This window comes from Apteryx mantelli, chromosome 1 (genome assembly GCF_036417845.1).
Source record: "Apteryx mantelli isolate bAptMan1 chromosome 1, bAptMan1.hap1, whole genome shotgun sequence".
Lineage (NCBI taxonomy): Eukaryota > Metazoa > Chordata > Aves > Apterygiformes > Apterygidae > Apteryx > Apteryx mantelli.
The window spans coordinates 182748377-182760478 of record NC_089978.1 but is presented as its reverse complement, the minus strand read 5'-3'; the positions used below and the strand labels follow the sequence as shown (position 1 = coordinate 182760478).

Here is a 12102-nt window from a genome sequence, read left to right as displayed (position 1 = left end):
TGTCTAGCAAAATATTTGTGATGTCTGCTCCTAGCATCTAGTGTAGATGCAATTTGGATGACCAAAATCTGGACTCTTTTACCCACTAAAAGGAATAAGGTCAGCCTGTCTGTGCTGATGGCATCTATTAACAGCATTCAGGTTAGCTACCTAAAATACAGGATGAATCCTGTCATACACATATAGAAAAGAAGGGAGAAGTATCCTTTCCTCCACACTCCCTAGATTTTTTTTCTGTGCTTTTTTACCTGAGGTAAAGAAGTTGTTTTTCTCAGCTGTGTGAGGTAAATCCTTAAACAGGTGTGTTAGAGGCAAAAGTTAGAAATATAATGTGTTTCTTCCTGCAGAAAGTATTTTGTGTTAAGCGTCTTTGATAGTTCTGAGAACAGTGTTTATTTTTAAGGAGTTTTATAAGAGGTGCTATACTAATATGCTTGGAGCAGGCGAGAAGGGGGGAATTTTCTTAGTAGTTTGTGCATATTTTTACACAGATATGAACACTTGTATCAGGAGAGTGAGCCTTTTATGGGCCTGGGGTGACCCTTCATGAGGAGCTAATTCTACCTTTAAGCTGCAGATACAACAGATTTCTTACCTCTCCTAGTGGGCGCTTCATGGGTTTTCAGAAAGAAATGGATTAGCTGTCTCCCGTTTGCTGCTTTAGTTTTTTTTTTTTTTTTTTTTCCCCTTTAGAATGAGGGGAGACTAGAAGGGTCACCCTTCACCTCTCCCATTTCCGATCGGCTGACTCAGCAGGTGGCAAGAAGGATCCCTGCTCATAGCTTGCCCATGGTACAGTTTGTGGAGAAATTCAGCTGTGCTGCAGGAAAATTCGGCTCCACTCTGGCATGCGGCTTAAGTCCACAACAAGACAATTGAGGAGGCTTCAGGAAAGCTTCACAGGAGCCTTCTCAATTTTGTGGAAGGTCTGGTTCCCTACCGCTGTTCCTCACATCAACCAGAAAGAAGAATTTTGGCTTTCAGCCACTACGTTGGGGTGGCTCAGGGAGCCACCAAGCATTTTCTGCTTTACACAAGTTACTTATCTACAAGGTCACTGTATCTGTGAAAGACACCATTTCCATGGGACTTCAAGTAGATTTCTGTATTTCTGTTGTGTGGTCTGTTGCCAGTTGCTCTCGAGATGAAAATGCTTCATGGTGCAAAGTGTCTGATGTTGATGACCCTAGGATGGAAAGTCACATGTAAGTTAAATTTTTCCTTTTGTGGTAAAGTGTCTTTTGCATGGCACATGTAAATTGAAACATGGCACAATATGAGTTTGAAATAGCTTATAGAGCATTCTCTCCGCATTTTAAGAACTTAGGAAGAAAGAGTGATGGCCATTGTTTTAAATTTTCTTCCTCCTGCAACACTGTTTTCAGCAAAATTCTTGTTAAGTTACTGCCTTCATTTCATACATATATCTGATGTTTCCCAATAAATTTAACTTTTAAAAGTCAAAGAGAATTCAAAATTCCCTTCAAAATATATATATATATATATTTTTTAATCAGTTTGTTCTGGCTGTCCCCCGGCAATAACTTGAATTTACTTCACAGAAGGCAGCTAGGAAATTGAAACCTTCCTAGGCTCAGGACAGATGATGACCATTACACTGTGTGTTCTCTCCTCTCCCTTCCCAAGTATTGAATTTTTCTTTTTCAGAAACATAAGGGTTTCTTGTGAAGCTGTCAGGTACAACTAATTTCCTTTTTTTTTTGTTTACTTGGTTGATCAGAGCATCAATTACGAAGTTGAGAAAGAAGCAGGTGTTGAAACCATTCATTTATCTTGTATATGAAGAGCGCGTTCAATTTGAATATAGTCTTTTTGTTCCATCTTTGATAGTAAAGAGCTGTGAGAACCCAGTTTTGTAGTTTTCAAACTTTCAAGTATTATAGTACTGGTACAGCTGAAAAATGTCTTAACTGTAGGACAGAACTTTTCAGCTTTCTGCATTGTAAATACTTTATCTCAGTGTTGGTACAAAGCATTGTATTCATTATTGGCTGACTTGTTTCAAGTTTAGGTAAACCATGACTAACTCTTTACAGTGGTTATGGAACATATTTTGAAAAATGTATTTTAGGGACTGGCAAAGTTGAAGCTATAAGGGTTTCAATTGTTATTGCCAACAAAAGAAATATAAAGTGCTAAACATGCTAGCATCAATTTATGTGAGGCTTCAAATTTTAAAACTAATTAATGATTTGGAAAATATTATTCTCTTCAGTATGCTAGATGGGATTGTTTAAAGAAGTGAATAAAATAGGTGAAATACTCCTCTGGTTTTGATTCACCCATCTGTCAATGAGTTTGCAATTTTAAAATACCTCCAAAACTTACAGCATTTTTCTTGGTTTGTTTTTGTCATAACCAGATTAGCTCCAGAGAAAATGATGTTAATATAGAGCTTTTGATAATTCTTTTTTTTTTTTTAGTCTATCTTTTTAAACAAATATCTTAAATAAGATTAGGAAATAAAAGCACAAAGGAATTCTGTGTTCTAGTGTTTGGAGTTAAGTCCTTTTTAAAAATTTTGTTTTAAATAGTGTAGGTGAAGCAAAAACTAGTCTTTGAAAATGATGGATGCTGAAACTTTAATTTTAAGGTTTGAAAAGTGGTGTGGTCTTCCAAATTGTGGGATTTAGAATGTTGTAGGCAAAAATGATAGTGTAAGTATATATAACAGCTGCAATCACAGTATTATCAAGTGCATGCCTGAGTGCTATCAATCCACCACAGGCCGCTTTCTCCAGCTACTCCATTGGACTTTCTAGATATTAAAATTTTGGAGAAGGAAGAAGCCCAGTCTTTGTCATCTTTTTCCATCTCTCTCCCCTCCCTTTCCTCCCACCTCCCAGTTCTGTGGTATAAAAAACTTAAAAGTATGTTCACGGTAAAGCGATGGCACGTTAGTTACACTAGCTACTCTCTACTTTGAGGTCGGGGAGCAAGACGTAAAGGATCCGGCAATGCTGGGTTTGAGGGGTGGTGTGGTGACTCTTCCTTTTGAAGAAAGTGTGTGTGAAAGATGGGTTTACTGACAAGGCACTTTTGCTTCTCCCTGCCTCTTCACAAATGTGCTGTGGTTTGTTTTGTTTTTTTTTCTTCCCTGATTTTTTAAAAGATATACACTAGCAATGATTGCGTATGGAAAATATCTCTGAAAGTTAATGCTTGAGCCTGCAACCAAAGCATGCAGGATTCGGTTATTGCCAGTTTTTAGATCAGCTGTGCAACTGTGGTCAGGCTGAAATGGGGCTACCAGATACCTTGAGCAGAAGGAAGAGTAAGATTGCAGTTTGTCCATGTGGCCTGTCCTTCATGAGGGGAATACACATGCTGTTCAGCCCATTCCCAACCCAGGGCAGATCGCAGAATTGCAAATGTAATTAAATTTTTTTTTTTAATTTTTTGATGATAGTATGATTTAAAAAATTATCTACTGTGTTTGCACTAGCGCCTTTGTCTTCCTTGACTTTTGAGAGATGAGCATAACTTGTTGCCAGTGCAAATGCACTGGTAGTACCAGCTGAGAGGCTGTGGTCACAAAAAAACCACTTTTTTTGGTCTAAGTAATCTTACTGAAGTTATGGCAGCTCCTAATTTTTACTTCTGTTAAGATAAGTGCTGGTCTTTTTTTGTCTTTTCTGGGATTTTTTACCTTGCAATGCATTAACGTGTTAGGGAGAAGCAGAAAATACTCTCCTGTCCCTTCGCCTCCTTGTGTGACCTGTACCTAACCACTGCTGATGCTTCATGAACGGGAAATTACCACTCCTAAATTTGTCATTGTGGACATAACTGAAAAGACTAACTTTTAGGGTTGTATCTATGAAAATGTCTACTTCTCCATGCATGTTTAAGTTTGTGTAAATATTTTGCAATCTGGGAAAACATAAGAAAATTCCAAACAGAGTAAATAGCTCTTAACAAACAAAAAAACCACCCTTGAACTTGTAATTGAAAACAACTTGTTGGAGAATTGTTACTGCTTCACAGATAAAAGAAATAGGAATTAGATGCTTTTTTTTTTATCTGTTAAAGGTGTGCTTAAATCATTTAAGGAATATTCTTAGGTAACTGAAACAGGCTAGCGTACATTAGGTAGGCAAACGGTGTGAAGGCCTTAAAACTTTGCTAGGGAAAATATCAGGGTAAATACCAGTGCAAACACCTGCTTTAGAGTAGTTCATATGTGGAAATTTTTTTTTTGTAATGATCACTGGTAAGATGCTGCAGCTGAACATGTTGTGCAGAGAGGGTGGGTGAAGCTTTCTGCTGCCTCCGTCCCTGCTCCCTTGCTGAAGGCCACGGCAGGGAGTCTGAAGGTCGGTAAAGCCTGGTGCCTATCAAAGGGGCTAGATTTGCTGAAAACTGGGCAGAGGTGACGGAGGCTGTGAGTCTGGCGCTTACTGGACTCTGTGCTGAGCTGGTTTGGTGTGTACTAAGCCAGCAAAAAGCTAATCTGACCCCAGACAAAGGAAAAAAAAAAAAAGGAATATTTTAATAGTTAGATTGGGTTGGGCTGTAATGGAACCAGAGCCTGTGTGTTGTAGAGGGATAGGTCTTGAATACAGCTGGGTACACGTTTGTCTAAGATCCAGAAAGCTTATGGCTAAAGGGCAAATAAATTATATTAAGGGTAGGTGACTTGTTGCAAGTTCCTGATACTAAATATTGCTTGGGGACAGGAGAGGATCTTTGTGTTAACTGTGACGGGTGTTTTCCTTTCACTGTGTATGTGTGCAAATCTACATATCCGTAGAACAGTTCTATAAGGTTGTCCATCTGTACCTATGTGAAATCCAGTTTTACTTTCAAGTTAAATACAGGTGGTTAATTGTGTAATTTGATGTTTTAAGACAATGCATTCAAAAAAATCTGTGCTCAGTCCATATCATCCTTTTATGTTAAATAGGAGTGGCTTTATTGGGTCAGGCTGAAGTTTCAGTTGGTCCTGTGTCCTGCTTCTGACAATAGCCAATAGTAAATATATAGGGAAAGGAATAAGAAGGGGGAACATTCTGTGATCTTTCTCTAATACCCTTCTAAATATCTGCAGCCCAGGGCCTTTTTGAGCTAGAAGTGTCATCCTTGAGTTTAAAAGCTCTTCCTGGTTATTTGTTTTTGGAACCTGCCAATTGGTAATGTCATCTGCTGCTCCCTAGCGCTTGCATTTAGAACATAGTTGTGCTTAATTAATTCTCTCCATATCACTTCCCCTGTGCTGCCCCTTTTTCCAGGCTGAGGAATCCTGGTCACAATCCTTGTACAGAAGCAATTCCATGCCTTTGATTATCCATGTTACTCTTAGCATCTCTTTAACTATATCCTTTTTGAGATGGGGAGTCATGATTGCATATGTTACTTAATATTTAGGTGCACTGTGGATTTATACAATAGAATGGTGTTTTTATTTTGGCTCTTCAGTTCTTTCCAAACAATGCTGTTTCATTTGCTTTTTGATAGCTATTGAGCTAATGTTTTCATTGAACTATGGTCATGACTGGTCTTTCCTAATAAGTAGAGCTCCTCTGCTACATGCATTGCATTGCATTTATCAGTATTGAATTTCTGCTGTCCTGTTGCTTGAGTCACTCCGTAGCAAGAGCCTTCTGCAACTGCTACCATGATGCCTAGGACCCATGATAAGCTTGGGACTACGTTACACTTGACGCTGTGCAAAAAGCAAGAGTGCTTTGGGTTCCAAAAATGCTTTAATCCAGGTATAAGGCAAAGGACAGCAGATGAATACAGAGGATTGTGGGAGTCTTCCTGATGAACAGGATTGCATTGGTCTCAGGTTTGCATAGACATCCTGAAAGGCTGATAAGAAAGAGGCTAATAACAGTTTTTTAAGTATTTAGCCTTTCTTTTGATTTTGAGAAGCAGTGTCAAAGAAAACATGAAAGGCTTGTTTGGCAATTTTACAAGCAGATAATGGAGGCTGCCAACTGTTAGCCTGCTGGAAGCAGGAGTTGACCTTTCAGTGTTAAACGTGAGAAGATGGAATATGAGAATAATTAAGGAAAAATTTATAAAAAACTTTTATGATTAGTGTCGTGGAGTGAGAATCATGAGAGGGATGCAAAGAGAAGGTGATGTGTTAGCCGTACAAGTCAGCATTTGTATGTTCAATAGGATAAGCAAGAGGGACTTAAGCGGAGTTACACGTGTTCCTCTGTCTGCCCTGGTTTGGTTCGGTATGTGCTGAGGATAACGGAAGCTGTGCATCTGTCCCTTTTCTGGGCTCAGTTGGTTAAGCAGTGAGTGGAGAACGAGTGGAGTTGCCCATATGACAGGCTGCTCTGCAGAAGGGGATACCAGATTATTTTCTTCCAAGATCAGATGGGCACTAGAATGCTGGGGAAGCTCTAAGAGATTAGTCTCTGTGTGAGACACCTCTGGAAGACACGGCCTAGCCATGAAGACTTCACTAGACATAATGCCTCCAAAATAAAAAGTTGTATGTCTTTTAGTTTAGTAATTGGAGTTTTAAGATAAATTACATTTTTATGTACTTTTGTAGTTTTAGATCAAATGATTACTTCTGTGACAAGACAGCATGACACTTTGAAGTATGACAGAAGTCCTGATGCGGCAGCAGAGGCTGGGAATATTAATGGCCAAATCTAGGTGAGTGATTTTAGCTCTACCAGTTCCCTAGCTGTTTCAGATGTGCGGCTTTCTTTCCTCATAGCCTTGGTTCACATCTCTCCTTTGAAGCAGCCTTACAGTTCTTGATTTTCTGAAGTATTAATATTACAGTATTTTGGAAACAAAATGACAAGTTCATATTATTGATTGCATCCCCTTTCTTTGTCTCTTGAGATGTGGTGGCTAGACTTCATACATCTTTGTATACTACATCATTTCATTTGCAATTCTAGCAATATTTTAAATTACTTTGCAGTTTTTTGGGTTTTTTTATGGTCCTTTGAGTTTGCTGGCACCTCCCTCCGACAGTTTTGATCGCTGTTATCTTTATAAGGAATGAAAAGAAGTCATGATAGTATCACAGTATGCTGCAGTCTAGTTCTATTTCCAGTTTGTCAAAAGGTTTCTGGTGGCCTAAGACTGGGCTTTATTAAGTATAAGCAGCTTTGCTTGAAAACTGTTAGAAGCATCTGTTTTGCAACTGTGTGCTCTATGGATCACAGCTTGAAAACCTTTGGTACAAGTTTATATTATATTCATTGTTAATCTGCACTGAAGCTGTTTTCACACGTTGCTCTTTTTAGCAGTGTATTTCCAGAATAAATAAGGTAGCACGAATGGCTAGCACGAATGGTCTTGGCTAGCAAGACCAACATCTGAACCTTGCTGTGATGAGGCATTATGGGGTGCCAAGGCAGCAAGTTAATCATAGAAGATGTTCTTAACTATATTTCCTTTTCTAAACAAAACAGACAGAAACATTCAGCAAAAAATTGAGTCATTAAAATAACAATGGGATATATGTGTGAAGACTGTTGAAGGTAGCCTGTACTTGAGAGATTGATTGCCCCGTTTAAGAAAATCCAGGGCTTCTCTTCACCATGCGAAAAACAGTTGTGTGTAGGATAGCTTCTCTCTACAGCAGTAGAAGCAAGCAAGCAAACCCCCCAGTTCCATTCTGGGTCAAGAAATGGACTCTGAGTTAATGCATGTTTTCATGTTATGGTCACTAGTGACATCAGAGAAATGCCATGATTTTGACTACATGCCTGGTTGCCTCTTTGTTACTAGCCTAATCCAAAGTGTTGTTGTTAGCCTTTCTGGTAAGTTCTCCATTTGACCTCTGGCAAGGTTTTGGTGGCCACTGAGAGGTTTATACAGTCTCTGGGGTAGCTGTATCTATTTTGAGTTAGCTGCACTTCATCCTTTTCCTTGCACCTTGTTTTTCAGCAGGCTGAAATGTTACTCAGATACTATTGTTACCTGCTAATACAAATGCCTGGGTAGAAAGCAAGGCCTGGTTTTCTTAAGGTGGCATCTGATTTTCCCCTTAAGTCAGGAAAAAGGAAATGACTAGTTTTGTCTTGATTCTTCCTCGCCCTCAGTGTTATATCTCTTGTTGACTTATTAGCTCTCTTCCAAGATTTTGCCCCACTTTTCATTTGTTTAGTGAAAATTTTAGTTCTCTTCCAATATAAAGTTAATGTAAATGGATTTTCTTTTTATGGCTTTCTTATATTTAAGACTGATCTATAGTGGGATGATAGAGGGAGGTGCATTGAACTGTGAGTCTTTGTTCTATGAAAGTTTTACCATACATACACAAATCTTTAAATATCAAGAATATCAAATACTTATTTTTGGTTTCCTTAGTTTGGCCATGCTGTTCTGTGTTATCAAATATTTTATTGTTTTATAGTAAATGGAGTAGACTGTATAGCACAATTTAATCCAAAGAGAACTTAATAGAAAATTAAAAAAAAAAAAGTTTTAAAATAATTGTTTTGTGTACATTGCTATATGGGAAGTATTTAAAAGTGGAAGTGCAAAACTTCATTCCACTACGGCCAGCATAGGGGCTGCCTGCAGGCCTGCAGTGCCTCCACCCTCTACTGTAAGTTAGCCCCGGAGCTGTCTAAGCCCCAGGCAGCTCTTCAGGATTGCCACGTGGGCCCTTTGTGCTGCCTGTGCCTAGTAACCTCCTGCCATGGAGGGCTTTTATGGGAGTCACCACGGTTGTCTTCAGCAGTGTCTAAGCTGGGGAGTGCTCATCTGGCTGGAACTGGAACGCAGGTAGGTGTCTTGTGTACGGGCCCTGGTTTAGGGAATGAGAATTGCACCCGAGAATTGTTTTTTCTCAAGTGTTACCATGGGAATTAAGGTGACAAATCAAGTGGATCAGTTTGGTAGTAATCTCAAGTTTAATTATTGGTAGGACTTTTAACAGCTTAGTATAGCCACTCCTCAAAGCCAAATCTAACTTAAATTAAAAAAAAATGTTTGTAATAGTTATGATTCTACAAATTTGTCATGAAGAATTGTAATTATTGTAATTTCAAAGAGTAATTTGTGTTGGGCTGTTCATTTGATGATACTCCCTTTTTTTTTTTTTTCTCCAACTAAATGATCGCTCTTTTTGTTTGTTTTTGCCTCTAGAGATCACATGGTCTTCTAAAGAAGTCATGGGTAGCTGTTGTAGCTGTCCAGATAAAGAAACTGTCCCAGATAACCATCGAAACAAGTTTAAGGTAAGTGACTGACTTTGTATGCTGTAAATTTTGTTGCTTGTTTGCAGAGTAAGTCGGTGATTGAAAAAATTTAAATGAAAGTAGTGTTAGAATTACCTAACAGTTAAAAAGTTGGAGACTTACAGATGTCTGTATTATAGGCTTCTCTTGCCCCTTCAAGAAGCTTTTCATACTATCAGTGACAGGTGTTCTTTAGACAAGTTACATTTGTTATGGCCATTTTGATCTTCAGGGAGGGAAAAAAAAGCCCTGTGTTTTCAGGCTAACTCCATTTCAATTGCTAGGGCCCAATTACGTGTCGTCACCTCTGAGAGGTGGTGGAACTCACAAGGGGAGTCACAAGCATGGTGGAAAAGCCATTGCAGAAGTGTGACAGCGAACCTGGAAGTGGGGTCATCAGTGGAAAAATTTGAAGTGCTGATTTTACCTGAAGATCACTATTGATAATAGCATTTTGAGGACTTATTTCTTTACTTGAAAGAGTTTTGTGCATGAATGTGCTTCTGTACAATCTATCCTTGAAATTTACAAGCTTGTGAACACTTGTTCATGTGCTTAACATGGAGCTGCTGAAGTTAGTGACTTTAAGGAAACATACCTTTGCATAGTCACACAAATCAGATTTGCTTCTGTGCTCCAAACTGTCTCCGTGAATTGGCAAAGGAATGTAATGCTTCCATAGTGAAAAATGACTCGTGCCTTGCCTTGGGTGAATGCTCAATTAAGCTTTAAAACCAACCATGGGAATTTCTCAAAATGTTTAATACTATCAGTATAAAAAGCTGACGGATAAAATAATTTTCTATTTTCTTGTTTTTTATGCATTTGACATCACTTCTTGCAGCTAATTCCTACTTTTCTTCTTGTAGAATTTCTCTATTGTTTGTGCAGGTCTCTGATTTAGCAGCAGGGGGGAGAAGATGAAAGCATGTAATTTGTAAAATGAGGAGAACTGGCATAGGCTTCAGTGGCAGATTAAACTATTCCTAATTCTTTTTAATTGACTAGATTTCAAGTTGAAAATGTCTCTTTAAGGAGTAAAATTAATTAATACCATAAGGAAGATTTTTGTAGCCTTTCTTTTGAGTAAGGAAGAAACCCACTAAAAGCAGGATTGTGAGATAAAATACATATGGGGGAAAATATATATTGTCCAAATTCCATAAAGGATGCAGAAGACCTCCAACTGGTGGAAGAGCAAAAGGACAAAGAGTTTAAACTTCATACACATCATGCATTTTGCACAAAATAACCATGAGGTATTTGAATTATTTGTTGACGTTAAAAAGGCAGAAAAAAATCTAAAACGGTCTGGTGAATTCAGCACAGTGCAAGGCTATGCAGGTATGTGAGGGAAGTTTTATCTTGGAGCCCCTTCTCCTTTTTCATTTGTTTACCCAACTGTAAGTGGGGTTATATGACAAAGCAAATAATTTTTAAGAAACAGGTCTCTGAAAGAATATATAATTTGAGGTGTATGTCATCCATGCAGAAATGCTAGAATACGTACATAAAGTCTATTTAAAAAATACTTATTAAATTTATGAATCCTTTTTACTTTGAATTTCACCTCAGATTTTGCAATAGTATTTTGTAGTCTTATTCATACTGCTTTTAATATATATTATTTTAGTTCTGGGTTGGGAGGAGCGGAGGAGAAGGTTTGGTGAGTTTTTTTTTAAGCTTTTACCCCATGAATTGTAACTCATATAATCTTAATGTTTCATTGATGCACTCCATCTGCTATATCATATTAGCAGTACTGGTGCTCAAAAGAATGCTTATCTAATGCTATTTAACGTCTGTTTTATAGGTTATTAACGTGGATGATGATGGTAATGAACTGGGTTCTGGCATAATGGAACTTACGGATACAGAACTAATTTTGTACACCCGTAAAAGGGATTCTGTAAAATGGCACTACCTCTGTCTCCGTCGCTATGGTTACGACTCAAACCTTTTCTCTTTTGAAAGTGGTCGAAGGTGTCAAACTGGACAAGGTATGTAGAATTTCTGTATAGAAAGCATTTTAAAAAGTGTCCTGATGTTGGAGGACAAGTTAAAAAAGAGAATATTCACCTTTCCTTTGGCAAGGGTTTAAAGGATGTAGTTTCATATAAGTGTAGTTTTTGGAAAAAAGTAAGTTAGCCCATGAGGGGCAGATGGTGTCCTGGTGAGCGGCTGGCGTTAGGAGTAGGGTCCAAGAGCGGATTGCTCTTATGATAAAATGAGGATTTGAATGACTTACTGTTTCTGGCACTGTAGGTCTGGAGCACTTCATGCTTGTATATAGTAATACTTCTGGTCAACTTTGAAGGTGGTTTTGACAGGAAAAGTCTCCTGGGCTTTCGGGGAAGGGTGGTGGAAGGGACAGTGTAACCGGGGAGTTGGATGGAGCCGTGGGAGTGTGGAGGAATCTTCTCAGAAAACTAAGAATAGAGAATTCTTGGAATCCGGAGAGCCTGGAGCCCTGTTATGGCCTCGATATTCCTACCCTGTTACTGTCTTCAGTAACATCTGTGTGTCGTCCTTTTCCTGCAAGAAGCACTATTTTCACTTATGTTGGCAACATCATACTTAAATTTTGACATATTTTGCATGAAATGTTCAGGCTCCAGCTATGCTCAGTTATTTTCTGTGTGGTGTTAATCAGAAAAAGATGGTTGCCTTTCCAGTTCCCAGATCATGGCTGGTCTTGGCCAAGGCTGGTTCCTAGTGAAAAGATGTAGTTGTTCTTAATCCCTCTTCACTGCGACAGTCGGTGAGGAAACAGCGGTATTGGTTGAGGTGTGAGCAAAGTAACTTGCTGCCCTCAGTCTGTGTCTTCCTGTCACAGTGCGGCTGTGGTGTCTAGCAGGAGTTCTTAGGTAGTGATGCTTTGTGAAATTAAGCTGTATTTTTAGTTTGT

At 38.6% G+C, this 12102-nt stretch overlaps 1 protein-coding gene across 2 annotated transcripts in view; it reads left to right on the top strand.

Annotated features, from left to right (window-relative positions):
- The window catches only part of FRS2 (fibroblast growth factor receptor substrate 2), a 61301-nt gene that overhangs the window by 36640 nt on the left and 12559 nt on the right, over nt 1–12102 (top strand). The window contains exons 1-4 of one of the 2 annotated variants that reach the window (XM_013947419.2): nt 1151–1205; nt 6539–6645; nt 9103–9194; nt 11008–11194. In XM_013947419.2, coding sequence (XP_013802873.1) covers nt 9129–9194; nt 11008–11194 — 253 coding nt within the window. In that variant the 5' untranslated portion in view covers nt 1151–1205; nt 6539–6645; nt 9103–9128. Of the gene's footprint in view, nt 1–1150; nt 1206–6538; nt 6646–9102; nt 9195–11007; nt 11195–12102 lie in introns of those variants that run through there. The other variant, XM_067313503.1, reaches the window with a different exon arrangement.